The 27,855-nt window shown below is 44.8% G+C and overlaps 1 protein-coding gene across 10 annotated transcripts in view; it reads right to left on the reverse strand.

Annotated features, from left to right (window-relative positions):
• Positions 1-20,477: 20,477 nt before the first annotated feature.
• The window catches only part of LOC138521215 (zinc finger protein 566-like), a 332,766-nt gene continuing 325,388 nt past the window's right edge, over positions 20,478-27,855 (reverse strand). For 8 of the 10 annotated variants that reach the window (XM_069633874.1, XM_069633870.1, XM_069633873.1 and 5 more), the window contains one exon: positions 20,478-21,178. In XM_069633874.1, coding sequence (XP_069489975.1) covers positions 20,511-21,178 — 668 coding nt within the window. In that variant the 3' untranslated portion in view covers positions 20,478-20,510. Of the gene's footprint in view, positions 21,179-26,766; positions 27,109-27,855 lie in introns of those variants that run through there. The other 2 variants (XM_069633875.1, XM_069633876.1) reach the window with 2 other exon arrangements.

The following is a 27,855-nucleotide window of genomic DNA, read 5'->3' on the forward strand; positions in this document are numbered from 1 at the left end:
CATGCTGGAGAAACTTATATTTATCATTATAGTATTGCCTGAGCACAAAGTGTGTTATTGTATGTGTATATAACTTGAAACTTATTTATATAAAGAACTGTGTTATCACTAACAGTGTGTGGACATTCCTTTGTTGGGGACTACACTGTACTTAAGAACCAGCCTGCATCACTTCCTGAGAGCTAAGCCTTGATTGCTCATCCACTGCTACCAACAATAGAGAATCTTGGCTGGGGTGCTCTGTGCTTCTACTCTGCCATATAGAGGGCAGGAGTACGGATAACCCCTCCAGTCTTTACACCAAGCTTCAATGGTTCCTTATTGAGAATAATTGAGATTATAAGAATATGTCTATTGTTTAAACTATCAATGACAACATAAAGGTAAATCCTCACAAGTGTTAAATGTAACAAACTGATATTTTATGGCAAACACTTTTTTCCAGTGGATTTAACTCTAGTAATTATTGGTTTTAATTTCACAGACATTATCCAGGCTCACCTTTACTATCAAGGTTCACTGGATCATCTTTTTGAATTTTGACAAAAGGTAGGATCATGATTTCTGTAACAAACTATTAAGAAATAGAGTCCACCTTGAATATATCTCTAATTTCCACATTTGTTGTGTTTTTTCAACAGTGATGGTTAATAAAGTGTTACTGATTAACTCAATAGTGGATAGCTAACAAATCCAGTAATGTTCAACTATTGATAGAATAGAGCCAAAACTGGCCTAGAGTATACATTTCTGGTTCCATAAGAATGTCATCTCTCCCTGAAGAATCTCCCACAATTATTAAAAAGGACAAAAACATGTTGGAAATTTCAACACATTAGATATGTCACATGTTCCAACAGACAACCGATTTTTGCCCCCCCACCGTAATGTTTCTATACTTGTAGTATGTTGGCCATTATAGGTCATTGTATTGTATTTAAAACTTGCATTAATCATTTGGTGTACGAAATTGTGCATTTGTTTTCATTCTCTTTATAGTAAGCACTCTAATTTCTCATATATTTGTAAGAACCTTGTTTATCATCAGTATATACAATGGCCTATCAGTGTTTTTATATTTCATGTTTTTATAATCAAATCGAAAATCTCTATTTATACATGTATTTTTGAAAAACCACACTGTTTATTCATTCTGTTCAATTTGGTTATACGTTTTGGACAGGCTTTATTTCAGAGTTTATCAATATTATAAATAATTTGAAACAGGGCTAACAAACCACATTTCAATTGTGTACTTTATTTGAAATATCTATTCCATAAACTTAATCCAGATGAGAAACACTAGTAACAGGGATGCAGGATGGGGGGGCGTGATGATGTATATTTGGGTCTTTTGCTGGAAAGAATAGCTGTATTGGCCAAAGTAATGGTACTCTTGTTATCAACCCCAGACCAATGACTTTATTGGCCATTCATGTCTATGGCTTGCAGGTTACACAATGTTCTCTACAGCAGGCACACTGATCTACCGAGTTTTGGTACCATCTCCATGGCTATATTGAACATGAGTGCGAACATCATTTTCTTCCTGAGCATCACAGTTGTCAACGTAGTTGTTAAATGACGAGTTTGTCTTGCTGGTATAGTGGACACTCTGCTGAGGCCTTTCACTGTCATGCTTTGCAATTTGACCTGGATATTGCTATGAATGGAAAAAGACAATGTTGAATGGCTTGTAGCAAGAGCCCTCATCAGTGGTTGCTTAATGGAACACAAAATCCTTTCAGACAAAGGAGTGTTCAGTTTGAAGAGCTGCAATTCCTGGTTGATTATATCTTGCGGTGTGATTCTGAAAATTGGTCTAGCTATTGTTGTTTGTCCAGTTATGGGTGAGGCAGAAGACTAGTGAGGGCCAGATGAGCTGAGAAAAAGCCCTGGAATGCATTGCCATCTGTGGTTGATTCCTAATGAGCATCTCTGCTTGGTTCTAAATAGCCTGGTGCTTAGTGATTGATATTTATGGAAGGCCAACGTAAAAATAATTTGATAAAAAGATGACCCAGGAGGGTAGTTGTAGGGTTTCATTAGTTGGCTGCTCTGTCTGTTAATTTATTGTCGACCAGAACTCAAAGGTACTGACCTGGAAAGTGAAGGAGAATAACCAATCCAAACATCTTGGTTTAAAGGCAGGGATTTTGCCTGGGGAGGTCAATGATGAGAAGTCTTGATGCAATAAAATCTTGCCTATGTTCTAGGAGACAGAAGAGCAGGGTAATAAAGTTGCGAGACCCACCTGCTAAAAAACATTTCCGCTAGCTGCCTACATCGCACCACTACCTTTGTTTTATCGGTGGTCAGTCATAATTTCGACAGTAAAAATGTCAACAGTCAAAATTTCGAAAAATAAATGTCGAAAAAAATAATGTCGACAAACAATAATGTCGACATTTTTTCAATATTTTTTCGAAATGTTCTATTTATTGTATAAATAAATATATATATAACTAAAATGTGTTGAGTATGAGGGGTGAGAGGGTGGTGGAGGGTGTGGGGGGGTGGCAGGGGGTGTTGGGTGAGGGGTGTTGGGGGGACACCCCCATAGTAAATGATACTCTTTTTATTTATTTAATTATTGAATAAATAAATAAATATATAATTACTATGTGTTGAGAATGAGGGGTGAGAGGGTGGTGGGGGGTGGCAGGGGTGTGTTGGGTGAGGGGGGGTTGGGGGGACCCCCCCATAGTAAATGATACTCTTTTTATTTATTTAATTATTGAATAAATAAATATATAATTAGAATGTGTTGAGTATGAGGGGTGAGAGGGTGGTGGGGAGGTGGCGGGGGTGTTGGGTGAGGTGTTGATAGTTCGAATTGACATTTTTTTTTCTAAAAAATGACTTTTTACATTATATGTATAGGATGTCGACATTATTGTTTGTCGACATTTTTGTTTGTCGACATTTTTGTTTGTCGACATTTTATTTTCGACATTATGACTATAAACCGTTTTATCAGCATACATTTGGTATTCATGGTTGAAAGACGAGATGACCTCAGAAGGCAAGCACATACAGGCATCAAATAGAAAATAGTGCTATGGAAGAGCACTGCAGGTTACCCTCTTGTCTGAGTGATGATTGAGGGAACGAGAGAGGGAAAGGGCGTAGGGGAGGGGACTGAAAATCAGAATGTCCTGTAGCGAGAAGCACCCATAGCTAGGAAAATATATTGAGAGAAAGGGTAGATGAAGAGGTCAAATTGGAATATATACTAGAATGATTGAGCTGAACATTTTAAAAACGGGATTGTGGATGAAAAAGTACGGAAGTTTTTTCTAGTACGTTAGGACAAGGTGGGGCTGATTGCGTATTTAGTGGGGTTTGATAGGATGGTTGTTGGTCTTGGAGTGATCCTCGTTGTAGCTGTTTGCCCGATCTACGACTTGAGAGAAAATACATCTGTTCCACTCTGATAATGGCTTACAAAAGTCGTTTTGCTGGTTATGGCTAGCAACATTGCCAGCTTGAGAGCTAGGCCTTTGCCACCAGTACTCTGGATTCTGGAATGTCCTCTTAATATTGGCCAATTCATTGGTGAACCATTTATTTTTTTGCATGAGTGGGGCTTTTGATTGTTTGGTCTACAAAAGAATGAACCTACCAACGAAATTACACAATGTTGAAAGATTATCACTGTGAAGCAGTTGGGTCAATGGAATGCAATATTTTATTTTTATTTGACTTAATTGTTAAAAGCGCAGACCTATCTCGAGAGCAGCAGAGCGCTGTACAGAGTGTGGGTAGCCAGCATTTGGGCTGGCATTTTCAAACTGTAGTATAGTACTGAGAGTTGAGGTCTTAGCACCAGTAGGTCAGGTTTATGCAGTACGGTAAATAGGAGTATGAATTAGATGTCGTAGGACTGCACTTTAACAATTGAAGATTCTTCTACATATTATAGGCCCTGAAGGTCAGAGACAAAACAAGGTGAGATCACAATATTTTGGTATGCAGGAGAGTTTGGAGTTAGGAAATCAAAGGACTAAAAGAACCAATCATTGGACTTTGTGTTGAACCGCAAATGTGGTTGTAAAAATTAGATTATCAAGGGTTACGAACATCAGTGGGAAGGGGTTTGTTGAATGAAAATGAATGATTCAACCCAGATGAACAAGTTACTTTCTTACCTGGTAACGTTCTTTCGATGGGATGTTCCGACAACGTATTCCACATCTATGACAGGTAATCACCACAGCTGTGCTGCTTCAGAAAAATGTTCGGCATACGCCTTCCTGCGTCAATGACGTCGATACGCTGTCCTCGAGGGCCTCCATCGAGCGGACGTCACCGGATGTTATAAGTAGGACGCACGACGCCCGTAGCCTCAGTTGTAGTTTTTTCCCAGAACGTGTGGCAACAATCTTCTGCCAGAATGACTACAAAAAGCCCAGCGGAAACGTAAGCTGCAATCGCATAAGAAATTCTGTAGAGGGGCAGGCTGGGAGGGTATGATGTGGAATACGTCGTCAGAACGTCCCATCGAAAGAACGTTACCAGGTAAGAAAGTAACTTGTTCTTCGAGGGGATTGGTTCCTCCGACGTATTCCACATCTATGACAGACTCCCAAAGCAGTACCAAAGTATGGAGGTGGGAAAAGAATTTAGAATTTTAGAATGCCCAATCAAATTGCAGAATAGAGGACTGCCTTACCAAAGGCCAAATCTTGCCCATGGATAGAATCCAGGGAGTAGTGTTTGACAAAAGTATGGACAGAGGCCCATTTGGCTGCTTCACAAATCTTACGAATGGGAACACCCCTCTGCAGAGCAGTGGAGGCAGCCACACCACTAGTAGAATGAGCTCTCAAGCCTACTGGAGGGTCCTTACCCACCAGACGGAAGCATTCCGAGATGGTCAAGATAATCCATCTGGACAAGGTCTGCTTAGTAACAGCTTGACCCAAACGCCTTCCAGCGTATCCTACAAAGAGCTGATCGTCCACTCTAACACGGGACATGCGTGAAATGTAGAAGCTTAACGCTCTCCTAGGATCCAACCTATGGAGCCTCTGCTCTTCCTTACTAGGATGCGGATGAGGATAGAACGCCGGAAAAATGACTTTCTGGCTTAAATGAAATTCTGACACAACCTTCGGAAGAAAAGAAGGACGAACCCTAAGGACAACCCTATCCTTATGGAACACCGTGAAGGGTGGCTTAGCGGATAGTGCCTGCAACTCACTCACTCTGCGAGCGGAAGTAACCGCAACTAAAATTACAGTTTTAAAGGTGAACAGTCTCAAAGGACAAGAATGTAAAGGCTCAAACGGAGCTCCCATTAGGAATTTTAGAACCAGGTTCAAATCCCAACCGGGCACCTGGAAAGGTGATGGTGGGAACACATTAGTGAGCCCTTTCAGAAACTGAGAAAATAAAGGAATCGTAAAATAAGAACACTCCTCAGACAAGCGCTTAAATATGGACAGCGCCACCAGGTAACCTTTAATGGTACCCACTTGCAGGCCCTTGTGAGCCAACGAAAGCAAAAAAGACAGAACCACAGGAATGGCACATGAAAAAGTATCCACATAACCCTGCACCAGTCGCAGAACTATCTCCAACGGCAACGGTACAGGGACTTTGTTGCAGGCCTTCTGGCCGAAAGCAGCACCTCCATCACGTCTTCAGGGAGGTCCCAATCCTTATACCTCAACCTTTCAGAAGCCAAGCATGAAGGTTGAGGGACTTGACCTCTGGATGGAGAACCCGACCCCCCTCCTGTGAGAGCAGATCGTCTCGGTAGGGAAGACGGCGTGGAGGGCAGATGGACATGTCGAGAAGGTCCGGGTACCATGTTCTCCTGGCCCATGCCGGAGCAATGAGGATAATTCGGGAACCGAACCTCCGTAACCTCTGCAGCACTTGCGGAATTACAGGGACTGGAGGAAACGCGCACAGTAGTGGGAAGGACCACTCCACTACGAATGCATCCCCTAACGCTCCTCCTTGAGGAAATTCCTGCGAGCAGAACCTTTCGCACTTCCGGTTGACACTGGTGGTGAAGAGATCCACTTGTAGCGTCCCCCAAAGGGTGAAGATCTCCAGGAGAACCTCCTGAGCCAGCTCCCACTCGTGAGAGACCATGCTCTGCCTGCTCAGAGCATCCGCTGCCACGTTTTTCGTCTCTGGGCCAGATGAACTGCCGAGATCGAAATTTCCTGCTGGATGGCCCTGAACCAGAGCTGCATCGCCTCTCTGCACAGAGGGAGAGACCCTGTCCCCCCCTTTTTGTTGAGGTAGTGCATGGCCACTGTATTGTCTGTCAGAATCAGGACATTTTTCCCCTGCACAGATGGCAGAAAAGCCTTCAGCCCTAGCTTGATGGCCCTTAGCTCCAACAGATTGATATGGAGTCTGGACTCCGACGGAGACCAACGACCGCTGACTGTCAACTCATTGGCATGAGCTCCCCATCCCGTGAGGGACGCGTCCGTCACGATCGTTCCCTCCGGCCAGGGTAGCCAAAATGGAGCCCCCTTCATTAGATTGCCTTCGACGGCCCACCACAGAAGATCCTGGGAGACCGAGGGCGGCACCTGAACGGGGTCTGACATCCTGCCGGAGGACTGCGACCACTGCAGCTTGAGAGCCCATTGCAGAGATCTCATCCGCAACCTGGCCTCTGGCACCAGAAGAATGCAGGCTGCCATGAGGCCGAGCAACCTCAAGAACTCGAATGCCAGGAGACTCTGGGCATGTTGAAACTTGTGCACCATCTGCAGAATGTGATGAGCCCTCACCTGGGGAGGCGAACACTGCCCCAGAGATGTGTCGATGACTACTCCGATGTACTGGAGCCGCTGGGTAGGTGTCAAGAGGGACTTCTTTAAGTTGGAGTGGCAGGGGACCGACAGATGATCCAGGACTTGCTCGGGAGAGAGCGCCCTGATCAACCAAAAGTCCAGGTAGGGGTAGACGTGAATCCCCCCTTTCCTGAGATACGCTGCCACCACCACCATGAGCTTGGTGAAGACCCTCGGGGCGGAGGTCGATCCGAAACGGCAGGGCCCGAAACTGAAAATGCGAGTCGCCAACCGCGAACCTCAGGTACTTCTTGTGCTTGGGATGAATTGGCACATGAAAGTAAGCGTCCTTGAGGTCGAGAGACACCAACCAGTCCTGAAGTTGAAGGGCCTGGAGGACTTGAGAAAGAGTAACCATCTTGAACTTGTCCTTCCTGAGGAGCTTGTTCAAACCGTGCAAGTCCATGATGGGTCTCAATCCCCCGTCCCTTTTCGGAATCAAAAAATATGGGGAATACCATCCCTTTTTCCTCTCCGCTACAGGCACCAGTTCTATGGCGCCTTTCTCCAGCAGGGATTGGATTTCCTGCGCAAGGAGCAGATCCAGACTCTTCAAAGAGAGATTCTCTGGTGGAATGTCGTGAGGCCTCTGCCAGAAAGGAAGACAGTAGCCGTGGGCTATGATCTACAGAACCCACACATCTGAAGTAATGGCACGCCATTCTACAAGATGCTGTGCCAGCCTTCCCCCAACCGGCGAACCATGGGACATGGCCTCATGACTGAGCTGAAGCGGCTCCGGCAGTGCCTGAGGGCAAAGAGGCAACTGCCCGAGTGGCCTTGGCACCTCAAGTACCTTGTTTTCCACCTCTGGTACTCCTATGGTGGCCCCTTTGACTTGCAGCTCCCCTCGATCTACCAAAGGAAGAGTAGTATCGAAAGGAACCTCCCCTCCATTGCTGTCACCTAGGACGAAAAGGCAGAGGTTGGCGAACTGCAGGGCTCAACGACTTTGCTGCAGCTTTGGAGGTCTGCAACCTCTCAAAGCTCTTGTCAGCATTGCTGCCAAAAAGATGGTCACCATCAAAGGGCATGTTGGGAAGCCGGGCTTGTACATCAGGAGCAAACCCGACTTCCGCAAGCACGCAAATCTGCGCATCATGGTGCTCACTTCCATGGACCCGCTGACACAGTCTGCCATGTCCAGACCCGACTGAACGGATACACACATGGCATCCTTGCCATCCTGAACGAGGGCAAGAAAACCATCCCGTTCCTCCCCTTTGGGAATATGTTCAGCCACCAAAGAGACACAATTCCACAGAGTGTGAGTGAAACGTGCTAAGGCACACACGGAGTTGGCTGCCTGTAAAGCCATACCCCCTGAAGAAAACACTTTCTTTGCCCAGCCATCAAAACGTTTGTCGTCCCTATCCGGAGGGATGGTAGGGTACGACGCCTGCTTTGCGGGGGCCGTGGCTGCCTGCACCACCAAACTCTCTGGAGTGGGGTGTTTAGTCAAGTAGCAGGGGTCGTTACTGGCTGGATGGTATTTTTTCGGCAACTACTTGCTCACTGCCGGGAGACTCTCCGGAGCAGTCCAAGCCGCTGCCACCCTTCTCTGTAAAGCCATATGAAATGGCAGCACCGGGAGACTCTCCGGAGCAGTCCAAGCCGCCGCCACCCTTCTCTGTAAAGCCATATGAAATGGCAGCACCGGGTCAGTGGGTGGACCTTGGTCAAGAATATCCGTCAGGTCATCCTGCAGAAAAATCCACTGGTGGCGCAGACCACCCAAGTGCTCCGTCACCCTCAACATGAGACACCGGTATGAAGACTCGGCGTGCGTGCAGGCTCAGACCTACCAAACTCAACCTCCAGAGAGGTGTCCAGACCACTGGCATTGTGCAAAGACTGACGCAGGTCTTCCAACTGGCTACGACCAGACAAGAGTTTGTCAGGAACTGTCAAAAGAGAAATTATATTGTGCCTCCTACTGCAATAAATATATGTATATTGGCCTACGCCAAGCCGCTTGCGAAAGAATCCGTGTTGCAAGGTCTTGACCTTAAAATCAATGTAAACCGACATTTTAGGTTCATCTGCCATTTTAGGATTTGCTTTGTAAAAGTCACCCTGTGAGTTAAAATGGTGGACGATGTCATTCCAAAATACAACATGGCCGTCTTGACCTCTGTACATAGCCAATATGTAACTTGCCTGCAGGCCACTTGTTGAGGTCGTGAACTGAGACCTTGTTCTTAGTTGACTCGTGTGTAAGGGATTACTCGTGTAAAGAAACTAATCCACGAGCATATTATAAAAACAATGTATTCAAATACTGAACATAGAACACTAGTTTAACCGCATTGTATTAATGTTGAAGAAGACTAGCATGGAAAATCCCAGATCACACAGTTGTTGTATAGGCTTGTTGATACATGTATTAAAGGCAAACCAGTTATATGTGGTTGTTCGAGACTTGGCATGAACCATAGATCGGTGATGTATTAAGTGGAATATTAGCCCAAAGTGGAGCTGGACATCGTGCCCACAAAGTGTATAAAAAGCCAATCCATTCTCTCACTGAACATGCTGGAGTTCGTTGTGTTGTACTGAGGGCCGATAGCTATATGATTTTGCTCTGTTTTTGTAACTGGATTCAGTATAAAATAGAGTACTTTGTATGTTCCTTTGTAACACGTGTTCAGTGTATTTCCTTTTGGGGTACTCGGCCTCGATATGTTGATTTTGTTTTCACAGTTGGCACCCGAATAGGGACCCTCAAGATTGATGCCGGATTGTTGAAGGTTGACGCAGGCTATCGGACCGGGATCGGACGGTGTGACCAAAAGGGGCCCCACTGAACGAGACGCGAAACCTCAGCAGCGCTGCACGACCCGATCCCTGGACGATTAGCTTGTGGTCTGAGACGGCATCTTGATGAGGGTCCACTTATCGAGGTGGGCAGATTTGCCGAAATCACCATACACGAGGTAAGATTAGTTAGGTAAGATTCTTTGAAATCCGATCGGACCTCCTTAGGTTTGTTCAGGTGAGTTGTGACCCGACTCTTAATTCAACCCTGAAAATTTGAATTTGGCGCTGCAGACACAATTATTGACCAGGTAACACCAATAATTTGATATGCCTGGGAAATTGTCTACCTGCTTCAGGGCATTGTTCCGCAGCGATAGACAATCTTTGGAATTTAGCCATCCGGCATCACAGGAGGGGTCGCCGGCATGTACTATGTACTGTAAGCATGGCATTGGAAGTATAGTATTTAATGACATTTGGCACAGACAAACCAGACATGCCTCCGAACTTCAGTGGCCAATCAATGGTAGTTTCGAAATCCCTCGTATTGAGTATTTAGAGTCAATTCTATTAAAGAAAAAGGCTACACCTGCAGCATTTGATGTTTTGCAGAATTGGAAAAAAGAAGCGTTGCAACAACTTAAAAGTAGAGAGAAGCATGCGCGCCGTCATAAGACGAACGCCGAAAAAGCATTATTGTATGACCAAGATAAACATTCTGAATCGACTAGGAATATGGATAGGGCTTTCTCACTTGGAATTAAAAAAATATATCTGTCCAAAGACCTCCACGCTTCTGATGAATTTATAGATAAATTGTTAAATGAACGAAGGCCTGGTGCCTCTGCGCCACCTCCGTATGTTCCTCTTCCTGCCGCTTTGCCTCTTCCTCTCGTTATTCCTGCTCTACCTGCCGTTGTTCCCGTTGTTCCTGCTCCTCCTAATGTTCCCCTTCCTCCAGCTCCTCCACCTCTTCTTATCGCACCAGTTACAGTACCTCCATTGAATTTGCCTGCTCCCTCTCTTCCAAGTCGTCCTGAGCCGCTTATTATCGATCGAGGTGCAGGGTCAAAGGTTGTCACTCGCAATACTGTACCACCGGAGAAGAAACTTGAGTTAATTGCATGGGCTAAGCATTGTATGGAGAAGGGTGATCAAGCTAATGTTTCTGCCACACTTTGTAATATGGATAATTTTCCTGAGAAAAATGTTTTTATTGAAGCTTTAGGGATTCAGTTATGTGTAATGTGGGGAGAATTAAATAATGCAGATCTCCCGCAAGGGTTAAGGGATCTAAATACTTTAGTGTTTTCTAGAGACACTGTGGAGAAGGTAAATGACATGTCGAGAGGTTATTTGGGTATAGAAAGGAGTTAGAAAAGTTGCAGAATGAGAATGACGAGGAGGAAAGTATGTATGTACAGAAACGGTTCTTTCCTCATCATAAATCGATATCTGAGGAAGCACAAATTTGTACGAAGGACGCACTTAGATGGATTTCGGATATGTCGATAACTCCAGTTGAAGTATATGACACATGTAGTCAGTATACACCAGAAATGCAGAGGAAAGTGATACAGGTAATGATAGAGTACCTACAGGATGATTGTGTAAAAAGAAAGATTAGTTGTCCCACAGAGTTATTGAGCATTTACAAGAAAGCTTTTTCACTTGACACTTCTTCGACTGCTTTAGCGCTCGATTTAGCTCTGTTGCTTAGTAAGCGTTCGGAGTCACCTGCTTCTCAGTTGCCTATGAGAGAGGTTCCTTCGACATTTGTTGCACGAAATATAGTCGCTGTGAACATTCCTGCACATTATGTATCACAGTTCGTTCACGTCCCGTTCTCAAGACAGGAAGTGAATACTATTAGGCAATCTATTCCTGATATTAGGAAAAGTCTGACAGGATTCTATAAAGAAATAGAGTCAGTCTTGCAATCCTCAGTATTCACCTTATGCAATATTGATTTGTTATTCCCTGTACTCCTGCCTGTAGATTTGTGGAAACAAGTTAGAACTATAGACGGCGTACCAGGGTTGGGAGATACATGGGTGAATATAACTAGACTCGATGGAGGAAGGCCAGCTGGTGAAAGACCACCTCAGGTGATACTAACTTTGCCTGATAGAATTATTGCAAAATTAAAAACTATAATTCCAGAGAAAAGAATTATATGGGATAAACTTACGGCCTGTGTCCAAGGAAAGTCTGAGGGTGCTACCGAGTTCTTTAATCGGTTCGAAGAGGTATTCTCAGATTTCAGTGGACAAGACCTAGGCACAGAGTCTGGGAAAAGGTTGTTTGTGGACAGATTTGTGCGTGGATTGCTGCCTGACATCCAGTCACCGATTATGTCTTCTAAGAGCGCTTGGCAGGCGAAATCGCAATCAGAAGTACTGCACATGGCTCAGTACTACGAGAACCGTGTCAATAATAAAAAAAGATAGGGTTGAAAAACGAAAAGGCGATTTGAAAACGTGCTAGTGCAGCAAATTGTTAGAGGCCCCAGAGGGGGTAGTTCTCAGATTAGAGGTCAGTATGTCCCGCAAGGGAAGGTGCCCTTGGGTCCTGTGAACATTAACCAGTGCGCTTATTGTCATCAAGAGGGTCATTGGTGAGCACAATGCCCCATCCTTCAACAAAGGTCAAATAATACATTCGGAAATATGGGTAGACGATCCAAAGGTCGCCTGGGTGTAGGGGGCCCTGGTAGAGGTCAGTTTGCACAGGACCCTCAGCAGCCTTTCTCGCAGGATAATCAGATTTCGAGTGTGAACACCAGGAACATATTTGATCATCCTTCCGCTGCATATTTATCTGAAGAGCTTTCTTTTGATGACATTCTGTTTCGTTAGGATTGCCCGAAGCAGGGTTTGGAACCTACACCTATTCCCGTCAATCAGAAAGGTCCCTACGTTGAAATGATGGTGGGAAATGGGAAACATCAGTTTTTGATAGACACTGGAGCACAGAAGTGTTCCATTGATCATTCAAGGGTTCCAAACATCCACTGTCAGGGCAAACCAATGTTTCTGTAGGGTTTTCTGGCACACCAGTTGTTTGTCCAGTTTATTTGCCGGTACCCATTTCTTTGGGTCCCTTTACGGACCACTGTCCATTTCTGTTGACTTCGAATTGTGGAGAGAACTTGCTGGGGTTGAATCTGTTAAAAGAATTAAATGCAGTGATTTATTGTTCTTCTGATGGAGTGCGCTTGACGATTTCACCACAGCAATTTTCTGTCTCGCAATTCTTGACTAGACCTTTGCCGCCAGAATTCATTAATGTACCAGAGAGCTTATGGGCTGTTGATGACAATGATGTCGGTGTTTTACAGATTGAATCTGTTAAGATAGTTTTGAAACATGGAATTGAGCTGCCACGCATTCCCCAGTATAAGATTTCAGTTGAGGGCGAGCGAGCTTTGAAATGCATTATTTCCGATTTTGTGCATCGCGGGGTGAAAAGAAATTTCAGGAAATTTGTGTAACAGTCCGATTTTACCCGTCTACAAGAAAGGCGATAATGCAATTCCATTCCGTTTCATAATTGATTTACGTGCCATTAATAAAGTCGTGGCTCCACAATTTCCAATTATGTCTGATGTAACGACAATCCTAACCATGATTCCAGCCACAGCTACTTACTTTAGTGTGGTGGATCTAAAGAATGCTTTCTTTAGTATTCCTATACACAAGGATAGTAGATATTTGTTCGCGTTCACCTTAGGGGGACGCTCGTTCACATTTACTCGTGCACCTCAAGGGTACACAGAGTCCTAGCATTTATAGTAGGGCTTTGAAATAACAACTTGATACCCTTGAATTGCCCTCTACCAGTACATTGCTTCAGTACGTTGATGATTTGCTTTTATCTGCTGACTCTGAGAGTGCCTGTAAGGAGGGCACTGTGTTATTGCTTATCCATCTAGCTAAGCATGGTCACAAAGCTTCGCTTAAAAAATGTCAATATTGTTGCCAGGAGGTTGCCTATTTAGGCTATCTCCTGTCAAAGGAGGGAAGAAGATTGACACCTGAAAGAATAAAACACATTTCTGGCATGTCTGTCCCAAATACACAGAAGGAAGTTAGAGCCTTGATAGGTATGGCTTCTTACTGCAGGTTGTGGATCCCACATTTTTCACTAGTGATCAAACCGATGTTGGCTTTGATGAAGAAGGGCATTTCTTCGCCATTGCCATGGAATGCGGAACACCAGCAATTGTTTGACTTGCTTAAGACTGCATTATGCTCTACACCAGTTTTAGGTGCACCAAACTATGAAAAGGCCGTTGTGTTGTTTGTGCATGAATGTGATGGATGTGCTTTGGCTGTATTAACGCAGGAACATGGAGGGAAGAATAGGCCGTGCGGTTACTTTTCTTCCGCCCTTGATCCTGTAGCATGCGCTTTGCCAAGATGTTTCGGAGCTGTCGCTGCTGCTGCTGCGTCTGTAAAACAGAGTGAGGGAATGGTCCTAGGCCATGATCTAACCCTGATGGTGCCTCACTCTGTAGATGTTCTACTGAACCGAACTCAAACGCAACACCTCACTTCTGCACGGTTGACAAGATATGAATTGATCTTGTTTGCTCCTCACATTCAAATTAAGAGGTGTTGTGTTCTTAATCCGGCTGAACTCCTACCTTTCCCGCAAGATACTACTTGCGGCAATGAAGTGCCACATGATTGTTTGTATGCGACTGAACAAGAGACAAAGGGTAGAATTGATTTGAAAGATACTCCTTTGGATAATCCACAAGGAGAGCTGTTTTGTGATGGCTCCTGCTTCAAACTTCCGGATGGTACATCCACAGCTGCTTATGCGATCACAACATTAAGCACGGTTGTGGAAACTAAGAGAATCACGCATAATTCTGCGCAGGCCGCATAGATTATAGCATTAACCCGAGCTTGTGAACTTTCCGAAGGGCTTGCAGTAAATATATATACTGATAGTCAGTATGCCCTTGGGGTGGTTCACAACTTTGGGAGACTTTGGTCAGAGAGAGGGTTCCTAACTTCACATGGCACCAAAATCCGACATGGCTCCCTAATAGTACAACTACTCTCAGCGCTTGCGCTCCCCTACTCAGTTAGCAGTTATATAATGTGCAGCACATCGAAAGATTACAGATGATATAGGGAAAGGGAATGCTTTCACTTATCAGATAGCTAGACAAACTGCTACCGACCTCCTTATGGAGATGTCTGTTTCAAGGGAGACTGTAAATGCTTATGCAATGGATGAGGGTGTTGGGTCTGTACGGGATATCCAAGCTGATGCCACGTTAGAAGAATCCAAAAGATGGGCTGAAGGCTTGGGGAAACTTGATGACGGGTGTTGGGTGGATATGGTGGAAGGGAAATGGCTACTCCCCGACGCGTATATAATGATGGTCATCAAGGCCCATGGTCCTACGCATGTATGTGCCCAGAAGATGACAAAAATGTTAGAGAAAGTTTGGGTGAATGACAACATTTCGAAAATTGCCCAGCGCTATGTCCAGGATTGCATGATTTGCCTACAACATAATGTGGGAAAGGGGACAGTAACTCCAAGGGGAAATTTTGGGCTACCCTCTGTCCCCTTCGAAGTGATCCACTTTGACTTTATTGAAATGGAACGATGCGATAATAAAAAATATGTGCTGGTGGTTATCTGCGCTTTTAGTAAATGGGTTGAGGCTTTCCCTGTTAAAGATGCTACAGCCATGACTACTGCAAAAATCATGTTAAGGGAATACTTCCCGCTGTTCGGGCTACCAAGAGTTATCTAGTCGGACAATGGTCCACATTTTGTCGCTGCTGTAATTCTGCAGATATGTATGGTATTACGAATTGACAAACGGTTCCATTCAGCCAGACATGCTCAGAGCGCCGGACTAGTAGAAAGACACAACGGTATCATTAAGAACAAGCTCGCTAAGACGTGTGCCGGCACCAAACTAAAATGGCCGGACGCCTTACTGATCGTGTTGTTATCCATGCGTACAACCCCTCAAACTAAGACTGGGCTCTCTCCATTTGAGGTGGTAATGGGGAGACCTGCCAATATTTGGAACCTTCCTAAATGCAATTCATTGAGAAATGTTGAAAATGTATTACTTTCAGATTATTGTAGCCAGTTGTCTAAAAACCTGTATTTGATTTATCACCAGGTACGAGAAGCTTTACCTGTGCGATACGAGGGCCCGGTCCACAGTATACGGCCTGGAAGCTGGGTGCTCGTCAAAGCGTTCGAGCGCTCCTCTTGCCTTGCGCCTCGCTGGCGTGGGCCGTTCCAAGTCCTGTTGGTCACCCAGACAGCGGTGCGCATCGCTGGGAGGAAGAACTGGATCCACACGTCCCATGTCAAGAAACTTCCTCACCTTGTGCCACACGTTACAGAAGAAACAGAACCCCTCGCTAATACTGCAACCAACGATCCCAAAGCAGTAAGTAGCACTGAGAGTGTGTCGGAGAATCTCTCTGAGCCCGTGAGGCCTGGGGAAGCTGCCATTTTGTCTCCACACTCTCCAAAAGTTTTGCATCCGGAAACTGCTATTTCAAATTCGGCATCTTCACTTGTTTCCGACATGTTGCTTCCAGCAGGAAGTGACGACATATTGTTTCCGGATCAATCAGTACCGGGAAAAGTAAGGTACAATCGGCGTCCAAGAAAATAGATTTACGGCACGGTTTTGCTGTGCATCTGATACACTTATGGCACGGTTCGGCTGTACATTTGAAGAAGAAAAGGATCATCGAGAGCTTGTTTTTGCCCAAATTTGAGAAAGGGTATTCTGTTGGCTAGGGTTGTGGAAGGACTAAGAAGTCGCTCGACCAGGAGGTCGCCAGCAGCGAACATTGGGGTATCCGTTTGAAGACTACAATGCCTGCTACCGCTCATATGGGACTTGTAAATAAGGGGGTGACCAACCGGGACGATGGACAAAATGCCTGGGCCCCGAAAATGTATTGCTGTATTTTTATAATATTTGGGTTTTTAATAGTCGCTGCCTTAGGATTGTGGTACCTGGAGGAAACTCATTCTTTAGAACTTTTGTTACCTACTGAAAGTACACCTATTGTTCCTGCTCCCTTTGTACATTTGCATACTCTAGGGATTCTCAGCACAGACAAAGGTACCACAATAACACTCTACTACTTATCATGAATGCTACGCATGCCATTTTTAATAAGTCTAACTGTTGGGTCTGCTCACATTCACCGCAACACGGGGATAAGGGGCTAGGTTGGTATATTCATCCTTTACCTTTGACAACTGCTTGCTATGCTTCTCTTAGAGCGCTGTTCTTTGGCCGTTGGAATGATAGCATCTCAGGGAACTTTGATGGCACCAATTTGAATAGTTTTGAGAAACGTGTTTTGACTCCCGTGGGATGCTCGCTTTTCACAAACAGGAGTAAACCGAATGTTGCTTCTATTAGGCCTTCTGATAAACTGTCTCGTCATTTCCAATCTTTGATTTCCTTTAAGATGGCTCCAATAGGCAATAAGGATGCCATGACTCCTTCTTACACTGTTAACCATAGACCCGATTCAGTTTCTTTTTGCATACAGAGGAATGGAACTCAGTCAATGGGAAATGTTCTAGGTTGTGCCAACGTTGCAAATTTGACTGGGGAAAACGGACCTTTGTATGTAGGCGAACCCGTCTACTTTGTCTGCGGTAATGTAGCATTCCAATGGATGCCCAGGGATTGGCAGGGGACCTGTTATTTAGGGATCCTGTTACCTGGGGTGTTTATAGCTAGTACAAGAGAAGTTTCAAAGGCTTGTCCACGGCGGGATTCAGTATAAAATAGAGTACTTTGTATGTTCCTTTGTAACCCGTGTTCGGTGTATTTCCTTTTGGGGTACTCAGCCTCGCTATTTTGATTTTGTTTTCACAGACCTCATCAGGAACCAAACCTTCATCAGACCCTTCCTCCACCTCAGAGATGTAATCCAGAGGCTGGAATAAATCCCTAGATGAGGGCATAGAAAAAGGTTCGGATACAGGCCTCAATGACTTCTTCAGGGCCTTCCTCAGAGTTTGCACCGATGCACGGGGTACCTCCGGTAAAGCCTCCACAAAAGGCGTCGAGGGCATCAACAGAATCGGTGGCGACGTCGAGCGTGGCGCTGATGGCTTCGACACAGGCCTCGAGGGCAGTGCCCCGAGCGCGTCCTTCGACGGCCTCGGCACTGATGGCGTCGATGACTTCCTCGGAGGCGGAGCCTCGAGAGAGTCCCTCGATGGACATGGCGCCTATGGCGTCGATGTCTCCTTAGAAGCCCTCACAGGCTCCGACGGTCTCAAGGGCTTTGAGGACCGGGACCTGAAGGGGGCATGGCTAGAGTGATCCACCTTGTCCGATTGGGACCTCGACAGCACCCGATGATCGCGCCAACCGCCCGAGCCCGAAAGCGTGTGAGCGGTGGCCCTAGAGCGTTCCCTGCCGGCTTCTCGCGAAGGCGCGAACGGAACGGAGCCCTGCGATTCAAAAATCGCCATCATTTCCTTTACGAAATGCGTCCCATTCCGCAGGAGAGGAATGCTTGTTGGGACAAGCAACCCGCCGTCTGGTGGAGTCCTCGGACGAGGACGGGGAAGGCGACCGGTGACGGCGCTTCCACGAGTGCCTCGAGGAGGCAGAGGAATGGCGGGAACCACTCCCGGAGTGAGACCCCCTGGACTTACGCCGACGCGGATAGTCGCCTTTCGAATCGTCGGTCGAAAGCCCAGCGGATTTCGGGGTTTGGAAACCCTACCTACAGATAGCTTCTTCCGCTCCCGCAAGGCCTTCGACGTCAAAGACTGGCAATCGTCACAGTCATCAGTGGCGTAGTCCTCGCCGAGGCACCAGAGGCAGACGTCGTGTGGGTCCGTAAGCGACATCTTGGAACCGCAGTCCCGACACTTCTTGAATCCCGACCGCGGGGTAAGAGACGAAGTCATGATATCTCACAAATAACCAAGTTCGAAGAACCGACAGAATTATCAGAAGAATCGAGGCGCACCGAGATCTCCGAAGCGAACACGTTCGCGGAAAAAATGGAACTGAGGCTACGGGCGTTGTGCGTCCTACTTATAACATCCGGTAACGTCGGCTCGACGGAGGCCCTCGAGGACAGTGTATCGACGTCATCGATGCGGGACGCAGAAAATGTTACTGAAGCAGCACAGCTGTGGTGATTACATAGATGTGGAATACATCAGAGGAACCAATCCCCTCGAAGTTAAAGTTACAGAGAACCAAAACTTTATTGCAGTTTCCGCAAACGAGATGTAGATGAACCGCAAGATTGTTGGTGACGATAGGAGATCCTTTTGAGTGGTCTGTAAGTGATGATGATGACCAGCAGGAAGTTGATGTCTAGTTGGCATTTGGAGTGAATGTGTTCATGGGCAAAGATTGTTGATGAAGGACAGGTGTGATTCCACCCCCATGATTAAGACGTCTATCACAATATAGTCAAGTGGAAACATTTGCAGCAAAGCCATCAAAAATGCTAAAATTACTCTTAGAGAACCATTTGTCAGTATATCAACTAAATAATATTTGATAATGCTGAAAATAATATTTATTTTATCAGCACTGAATTTGGTGTTGATAAGATCAATATGGAGAGGCTGACATTATATCAGGTACAATGGGACTGTGAATGGGAGGACCCAAGAGGTAATAAGGGTGATCTTTGTGATGGTCTTACTGACAGGAAAGTTTTTTCCTCAGTTTAAATAGGGTGTGATTTGCAACTGATCCAGAGAACATAAATGCTCTTAATGATTGGGAATTTGAGCGGTAGGGGGTGTTTGTGTTAGTCATGGGAGGCATGTCTGAACATTCCCTGGAGGTAGATGTCCAAGCGCAAAGGAGGCTGGTAGGGGGAAGAGAAGGATGGAAAACTGTTAAATGAAACAATTTGAGAAGATTCTTGATGCTAAGGTAATTACAATTATTCTTAGTGTTCCTGTTCTTTATGATATATCTATTTAATTAAATATGCTGACAGAAAAACCATGCCCCTTTCTCTCTCCCTGTCTCAGACTCATCCATCCTACCTACAAACAAATCTAAAAATCTATTCACTCTTTTGTATATTCTTTGCCCCGGCTTCTTTCCAACTAATCTCAATGCTAGCGTCATGGGATTCTTGGGGTATTATGTGTGTTTCACAAGGATCTACAGCATAAAATAGTATTTGGCATCCTTCAGTGAGGATTGATACTTTTTAATTGTACCCAGGAGTTTACTCTTTTAGAAATTCAAGTTTGGTATTTGAATCTTATCACATGGTTCTTGTGTTTATCTGGTGTTTTTCAGTGCACCGAAGGCTACTTTGCCGTGTCCTTGTACTGAAACCACTTCAAGCACAAGCCTTCAGAACAAAAAGTGAACCTTTTTCAAATGGTACATGGTAGCATCTCTTTTGTTAGTACAGTAGTCAATTTGGTGTTCAGTTAGGATTGGATTAGTACATACAATTATTATTTCATATTCAATGTTTGTTTCAGTAATTCAGTGCCTTTTCTGCTGTATTGGGGCCCCCTGCAATTGTGATGCTTTGTTTCTGAAAACTTTGTTTATACCATTTCCAGAATTTGTTGCATAATGCTTTGAATGTATCTACCCATTCCTTTGTTTGGAAAAGACTTGGATCGTCACCAGAATATTTGGGATGCTTCAAACTGCTCAACCTGTTGGAAGACCGTTGATAGTAGATTAAAAACAGTTGCTCTTTATCACGTCCATACACATTTTTGATTTGTGTCCCGTTGCTTTACCAAAGGAGATGTTAAATATTTCGGATGCATACGTCCAGCAGATCGAATTTTCCTTCCTTAGAGTTTTCTAAGATTCAGAAACCGGCGTATAAGAATTGAAGGACACATGTATTAGTACTCCAGCTTGAATTTTACTTCTTATTGTTAAGGAACTAGACTGTGTATTTCTATGTGCTTTAAAAGATGGCTTTGACGGGTGAAGCTTTTGTTACATTGAGTGCATTGGTATGGTCTCACTCCAGAATGTATTAATATTCTGTGTTGCTCGAGGTTACCTTTCAAATTGAATCTCTTTTGACAGTCTGAGCAGGCATAAGGCTTTTCCCCTGTGTGGGTTCTCCAGTGTCTAGTAAAATCCCCCTTCTTTAAAAAGCTTTTTTTGCATTCAGTGCATGCATATGGTCTAATTTTGTTATGTGTTCTCATATGCCTTACAAGCTCTCCCCTTAGGTTAAAGCTCTTCCCACACTGAGTGCAAACATATGCTCTTTGAGTCTGCATTGGGTTTTGATGAAAAGATACACTTTTCAAATTTGTCTGAAATTCATTAAATGGCCCTGAAGCCCTTTCTTTGAGGGCTACATGATGCACATTTGTGTGTGTAGGATTACTGGAACCCATTTCGATGTCAGCCACTTTCTCCATGTCCATTTCCCAATAATCTGATGACCACGGTTGGATTCTAGGATTTGTCTCCTTCTCGGATGTTTGCAATGCCGTCATGTTGGTTTGTCTTAAAGGAACATTGTTGACTGGTGTAGTTTCAACAGATTCCCCTTCTTTTCTTTGTCTATTCAGACCTTCTTCTTGTGCTGAAATGATAAAACAGAAGGATGAGTATCTTCCCTTTTGTACTAATACCAATAAAGATAATAAAAACAAGTCCTGCATCATGATGGGTTATCTAGGTATTGATAATGAAATATGCTACCATTAAGCTTATACAGTGAACATAATTAAACATGATTTTTTTATATCAGTGTCAAAATACATTAATGTATAGAGTGTTTGTTATGAACAGTTGTCTTTGGGCGAGACCATTTTACAGAATTACTGTTTTGAAACATGGTTCTGAACATTTTTTGTTCGTACGTACTTAGCAACAGATGGAAAAAGAGCTGAGGCACATTGTGTCAAAGTTTGCACTTATTGGTGTTAACTGTTGGTTCATATTTGGATGACCAACAGATTTTCAAACTAAGCATTAGACCTTTCTGATGGTACTTGTCAGAGGGACGTGCACAACAGGGTCATGCATCTATGAAAGCTCTTACATCCTATTGTACAAACATTGCCAGAGGATTCAAAGGTCAAATCTGTGGCAACAATTTCACACTGAAACACTGTGGAGGCCCTGCAGTGCCCAAATGCCATTTCCTGGCCCTCTTGTCCTTGGGGGCCTGCTTCTTGGCAATTTGGTGGCTTCATCCGAAGAAGTTGTCAAGAAGTTCCTGGCGAGCCAGTCAGCCAAGCCTGGCCTCTACATGCTCAGTGTGTGCATGTGTGGCAACCGCAGCCACTGAGTCATCCTCCCAAGGGGGTTTTGAGAAACCTGAAGGTACTGTGAAAAACCTCAGGGTATTCTTGCAGGTAAACCTCGGGAAACCCTTATTCAGGTGGCCAGGGGAGGGCTGGCGCTCTCAGATCCCAACCCTAGGGGTGGACGAGCAAGCGAGGATCACCTGGATGGGGGAATCCGAGGTTATGCTCGGGAGATTGCCACAGGTGAGACGCAGTATGACACTAGAGAAAGGGATGAGGAAGATGAGGACCCCCAAAGCCTTTGTGGGCTGTTTCACCTCGACCTCCCTTCCATTTGATAAACTTCCTTTTAAAGAATCCATCATCCCCTCTGCCTCTGATAAATTCATTACTCACCCCACTGCCTTCAGAAACCAGCCTTATTTGAATCCTTGTTTTTCTGTTCTTTATCAGAATACTGTCCCTCTGATTATTATTTCCCGTATTTCCCAGCTGCTCAGGTACCATACTACAGTTCCCATAATTCCCCTTGTCGATTTCACGATCCCTTCTGTTCTGTTTTACATCCCGGTCATTCGCGTTCATTTCACCAATCTTCCCTATCTCGTCCTGTAGGATACTCGGATACTCCAAACCCCTCTTTTTGTTACACGCATACTGTTTTACACCCAAGACAGCAGGCTAATATTAAACCTGTGTACCGGACAGATCCCAATCCGAAGGTCAGGCAAAGTCAGGCCATTGACTTAAACCACACACACCTGACAGCCCTTTCATTTTCCCACAGGGATAAAAGGTGGAGCAGAAGAGTGCAGTACGAGCAAGGTGAGAAAGGCAAACACAGCAAACATCACATCGAGATGGCTACCAAGCAGCAGTACTAAAGAAGGAGGAAGGAGGCATGAAGCGAGAGAGTGTCCGAAAGTAACCTTGTTCTTTTTTCATCCCAGACATGCAGAACCTTCACTGACGAAAGCCTAAGACTGCAAACAATAGCACAAGTGTCCTGCAGCAGATGTGAACGGTACTCGGGGCAAGCCTATGCTGATAAGGCGGAGCAGAGGAGACTCCTGCGCCCGTGTTACTCGGCCTCGACTCCAGAGAAGCCAAAAAAAACAAGCGGTTCATCACAGCTGGTGAATCCAGGGCAGAATCAATAAGCAACGGACTGTGTTGCGGGAGAATCGCAAAGTGGCAAGTTGTGAACCAATGCGAATGAACTTTAAAGGAACTGTTAAAAGTGTGAATGGGGGAAACTAGCTACCTAGGGAGACCAGCACCACATGGGTGTTAAAACACAAGAGACACTGGTCGAGATCCCCATGTTTGAATGAAACTACAATAACCAGAAGGCCAGAGGACGGCCGCTCAAGGAATCGAAGTGGTCATACGTGAAGGTTGAGCAAAATCCCTGTAGAATCGAAAGATTTTGACCTACTAAAAGTAAAGAGGCGTGAACCACTATCACTCAGCTCGAGAGCCACAGTAAACCCAGTGTGGAGAGGCTAAGAATCGAGAAGGGGTCGGATCCCGGCAGAGGCGGATCTAACGGCGAAAGGTTGTTACCCTGACATAACAAAAAAGTAAAAGTAAAGAAACAGCAAGAGTGAACCCGAAGGAGGGATGCCCGAGATGAAGCCATCGCCCAAGTACTAGCAGTCAAGAGGGGTCTGGGCCCGGCAGAGGGAGATCCAGCGGTAAAGCTATCATCAAAACTGAAAGAAAAGAACCTATATAAAATTTAGCAATATGATTGAGAAGGATCAGCCCATAACAGGGGGGCACAGGGGTGAAGCCATCACCCTATCTGTACTGTGGATATTGAGAAGGGTCAGTTCAGAAGAGGGGGTCCCGGGGGTGAGGCTGTCACCCTATCGGAATTGTGAAATACGACACGAAAAGGATCAGCCCAGAAGAGGGGGAACCCAGGGGTGAAACCATCACCCACACTGAACTTTTATTTGTTAAAGGAACTTTTGTTTTGTTTAAACCCATCAGGCCCGAAGGCAAGAGACTTTCAGAGGAAACAAGACTTGGCCATCGACGGTCCTGAGAACTATCATTGGAACTGTCGACTCATGCTAGAGAATCCCGAGACTGTACTGTGCTCCACCAACTCCACCTAACCCTGTGCTCACAACGTGGGAAAGGGAGACCCAAGCTACCTCCTCCTGACTTCTCATTTGAGAACACTTGTTTCTTTCTTGAAACTTAACCCACTCATCCTTTGTATTTAGCGTAAGGAATTCGCAATAGGTTTTCTTAGTATAGGACCTTTTATTTTATTTGGTTTTGACGCCACTAAGAATGACCTATTTTCATTTGATGGTCGACACCTGTCCCCAGCTTAGATTTAGGTTTAGATTAGGCGTTTCTCCAACCCACATATCACTTTTATTGTTCAATAAACACCCTTGAACAGTGATCACTTGCGTCCGTCTTACTTGTTATCACCATGAGTTTCTCACAGTACTCTCACCTCCACTCCCCAGCAATCTTCTGTTCAGGTTGCCAGGGAAGAGCCCTCCCTTTTAGATCCCGTCCCTAGGGGTGGACAAGCAAGGGAGGATCACCTGCGTGAAGGGTCCTTGGGGAAAAGGTGCCTGAGTGCGAGACATGATATCCTCCCCATTTCCAACACAGATTTACTCTACTCTGCCTCAGCCTTTATATGATATTGCCATTCATATCCTGTCCTACGCTCTGAATTTACATCAAGTACTCGGACGAGGAAGAAGCTTCAAACACTAATGCAGAACTGCCTTAGGAAACACCAGTATCGTACTGACACGAGGAAGAGGGCTAAAGAGGAATACCATTACTCAAAACAAACATGTTCCATTAATAGAGTCAGGCAAATGAATCTGATACCTTGCACCTGTAACCTATTATTGACTAGCCGCTGTATAAAAGTAGAAACCTCCGAGAGCAGGCAGAACGCGTTGGGAGAGGAGTAGAAAGGACGACAAGCTGAGATGTTGTGGAGCAGAAGAAACTGGAATGCCAAGACGCTGTGGAGAAGAAAAGAGAAGTTGTCTGCGAGAGCGTGGCGGGGAATTGGTCTCCGGAGAGCCGGCAATGGGAGTAAGAGGAAGCCGTGCGGGTAGGTAGTCCCTTACTGGTGGCTTCAGAGTGCTTGTTCCCCTGGGTGGAGAAGCAAGCCAGGAGTTCCTAAGGGCAGAAACCGAGGGAGCGAAGAAGCAGCAAGATCCCACATAACGACTAGTGAGTTTCATGTGTTAGGAAACCCGGTGCGCAAGTGAATGGATACAGGATAGCGGAGTGGTCGCGTGCAGTTGGCATGTTGTCGAAAGTCTCTGAAAGAAGGCAAGAAGCCTTAACAAGAGGTTAATCAAGTGTGGAAGTGAACAATGACCTGAAAGCTAAAAGTGTGTAAAACATTTTATCAGAGTGACCGCGTAAGGAAAGACAAGTGTTGAAAGGTCTCATAACAATGGCTGAACCCTTGCAAGTATACCAAATAACGATCAACAGAAAAGGAGAGCACAATGAGGTGCGAGCAAAATGAAGTGCGAGCAAAATGAAGTGCAAGCAAAATGAAGTGCGAGCAAAATGAAGTGCGAGCAAAACACAACGGAGAGAGCTTGGGAAGTTAAGAGCATATGGTTGCAAGACCTGTCATGGGTGGACCGTGTGGTCTATCAACTACACCTAGACCAGAGGGCCCCGCCCAACAATGAAAGTAATCAATGAGAATAAGAAATATGCTGTTGAATATTGTGAACTATTCAAAGTGTTTTGAGCTTAGGGAAATGGAATCCTGAGCACCTGTTAAATACAGTGAGACTGTTAAACAGCATGGCAAGAGACTTTGAACTTTGGGAAGAAGAACCCAGAGCCTTGTTGAATAATGGAGGACAGTTGTTGAACCTTGTGAATCAAAGAACTTAAAGCTTGGGGAAGGGAACCCTGAGAAAATCTCTGAACATTGTTAACTAGAAGGCATTTAGAGCTCGGGGAGAGAAGTCCTGAGAAAACTGTTGAGCTTTGTGAAACCACAGGGCTTTGAGCATGGGGAAGGGATCCCTAAGAAGCCCATCGACCTTTATGAATCAAAATGCTTTAAAGCTTGGGAAGGGAACACTGAGAAACCTTGGTGAACTTTGTGAACTAATATGTTTTGGAACTTTGTGAACTAATATGCTTTGAATTTGAAGAAGGGAGGCAGAGAAGAGCTCCAGCATTACTCTTGTTTTTGCATTTTCGTTTTTAACACTATTTTTTTGTTGAGCAAGAAAATCCCTACACTGTGTTTAGTTAGATGCGAGGGCAAGTATAGGTTTTGACATAGACAGACTTTTGTTTTGGACATCCGGATTTAGACTTTCCTTAGTTCCATCAGTTGAGGGAAATCCAAAATTAGAGATTGGGCAAGCTAGGCTTTACAGGATCTTGACTTTAAAGAAGTTTAACTGTTTAAAACTTAAAGGAATAGTGCGCTCAAAAATATTATTGTCCCGAGGGTTCGGGCATGTGTTTTTAAGCATACGTTGATCAAGCGTACAAACATTTCCTATGCACCTTACCATAGTTTTCCTCTTTTATACACATGTGAAAACAGGCAGCAGGGCGCGGCCATCTTGTGATCTTATCCGTTGCCACATCGCCCAAGGTGAACTGCCCTGGCGGCACTAAATCATATCCCCCGCCCCTGGGGCTGACATCACCAAACCTAGTGATATTCTCTGCCTTCCTCCATGATGTTACTGGGCAGCGTAGCCAAACGCGCCCAGTCATCACCTATGTGTTAACGTTAGTTGATGCAGAACCCAGAATATCAACACACATCTCACAACACAGCGTGTCCCAATTTTGAATATAAAACTATACTTTTAAAGGAAATAGCAAAACTGTACAATTTGTAAAGTACTTTTATTTCACAAATATCGGTCCGAGAACATCCGGCGATTGCCATATTCAAGCAAATGGGTAATTTTTTCTTTGTTCTCGATCCACAAATGTTTAACGTGAGTCACGTGGTGTTCCTTTTGGGTATAATAAGTGCATTGGACGCACCGTGAATCTCAAGGCTTAGGCATCAGCTTGGCGCTAGGCCACTGTATATAATGTCAGGTTGCTCCTTATCGCTGGTACCGCATAAGGGCATATCGGTTCACGGCGATCGTCCCAAAAAAGCATCATTGTGATCCAGCCATTCAAGTGTATCTGCAGCTGCCGGTTAAAAATCCTGTCAGTTGGTATCAGGAATCGATGACAATCGCAGAAAGGCAGGATGTAGCTGTTTGAAAAACATAACAGAAATGTGTCTCAGTAGCCGATCTTTATTACAATTTATCATTTTACCCATTAATTCGGCCCCGTGTTAAAACTAACGAACACAGACGTGAAACAATGGGAACACAGAAAACAACATGGAAAGTAGTCTACAATTTGCTTCAGAGGTTAGTGCTATGGAGTATGTTCAGCTCGAAATGGGATGCGGAAGCTGACGCTACAATTCGAAGAACACAGATGGAATTTTTATTAAATATTAGCGTTGAATTAGGAGTTTGTGGAACCTGGGGGAACCCATTGGTGGACTACATGCATCTCGATGCTGGACTGCCCATGTGCCCGGGACAAAGACAAGTAAACACACAGGTTTATTTGCGTGTCGTTGCAATATGCCACAAAGAACAACCCAGTACAGTGTAAGCCAGCAATAACGGTCGGCTAATGATAAGTTGACTCATTGGTCTATAAAATCGTCAAAAGAAAAACATACATAATATTCGGCATTTCTATTCTCTCAGCGTAACGAGAACATGTAATTTAAATAAAATGAAATTACATGTTCCTTTGTCCAGTTAAGGAATGGCGAACCTTATCCTATTTGACAGTATTACGCCCCTCCCTTCATTCATTCCTTTTCGGTATCATCCCTTTCTTTCAGGGTCGAAAAACAATTGAACCTTATACTGTGTACGATGCTTGGTTTTGCTCGGCTCGCAAGCAAAAATTCAAAGCTGCTGACCTTCACTCAGAA

The sequence above is a fragment of the Ambystoma mexicanum genome, chromosome 13, assembly GCF_040938575.1.
Source record: "Ambystoma mexicanum isolate Mex_15411 chromosome 13, UKY_AmexF1_1, whole genome shotgun sequence".
Classification (NCBI taxonomy): domain Eukaryota; kingdom Metazoa; phylum Chordata; class Amphibia; order Caudata; family Ambystomatidae; genus Ambystoma; species Ambystoma mexicanum.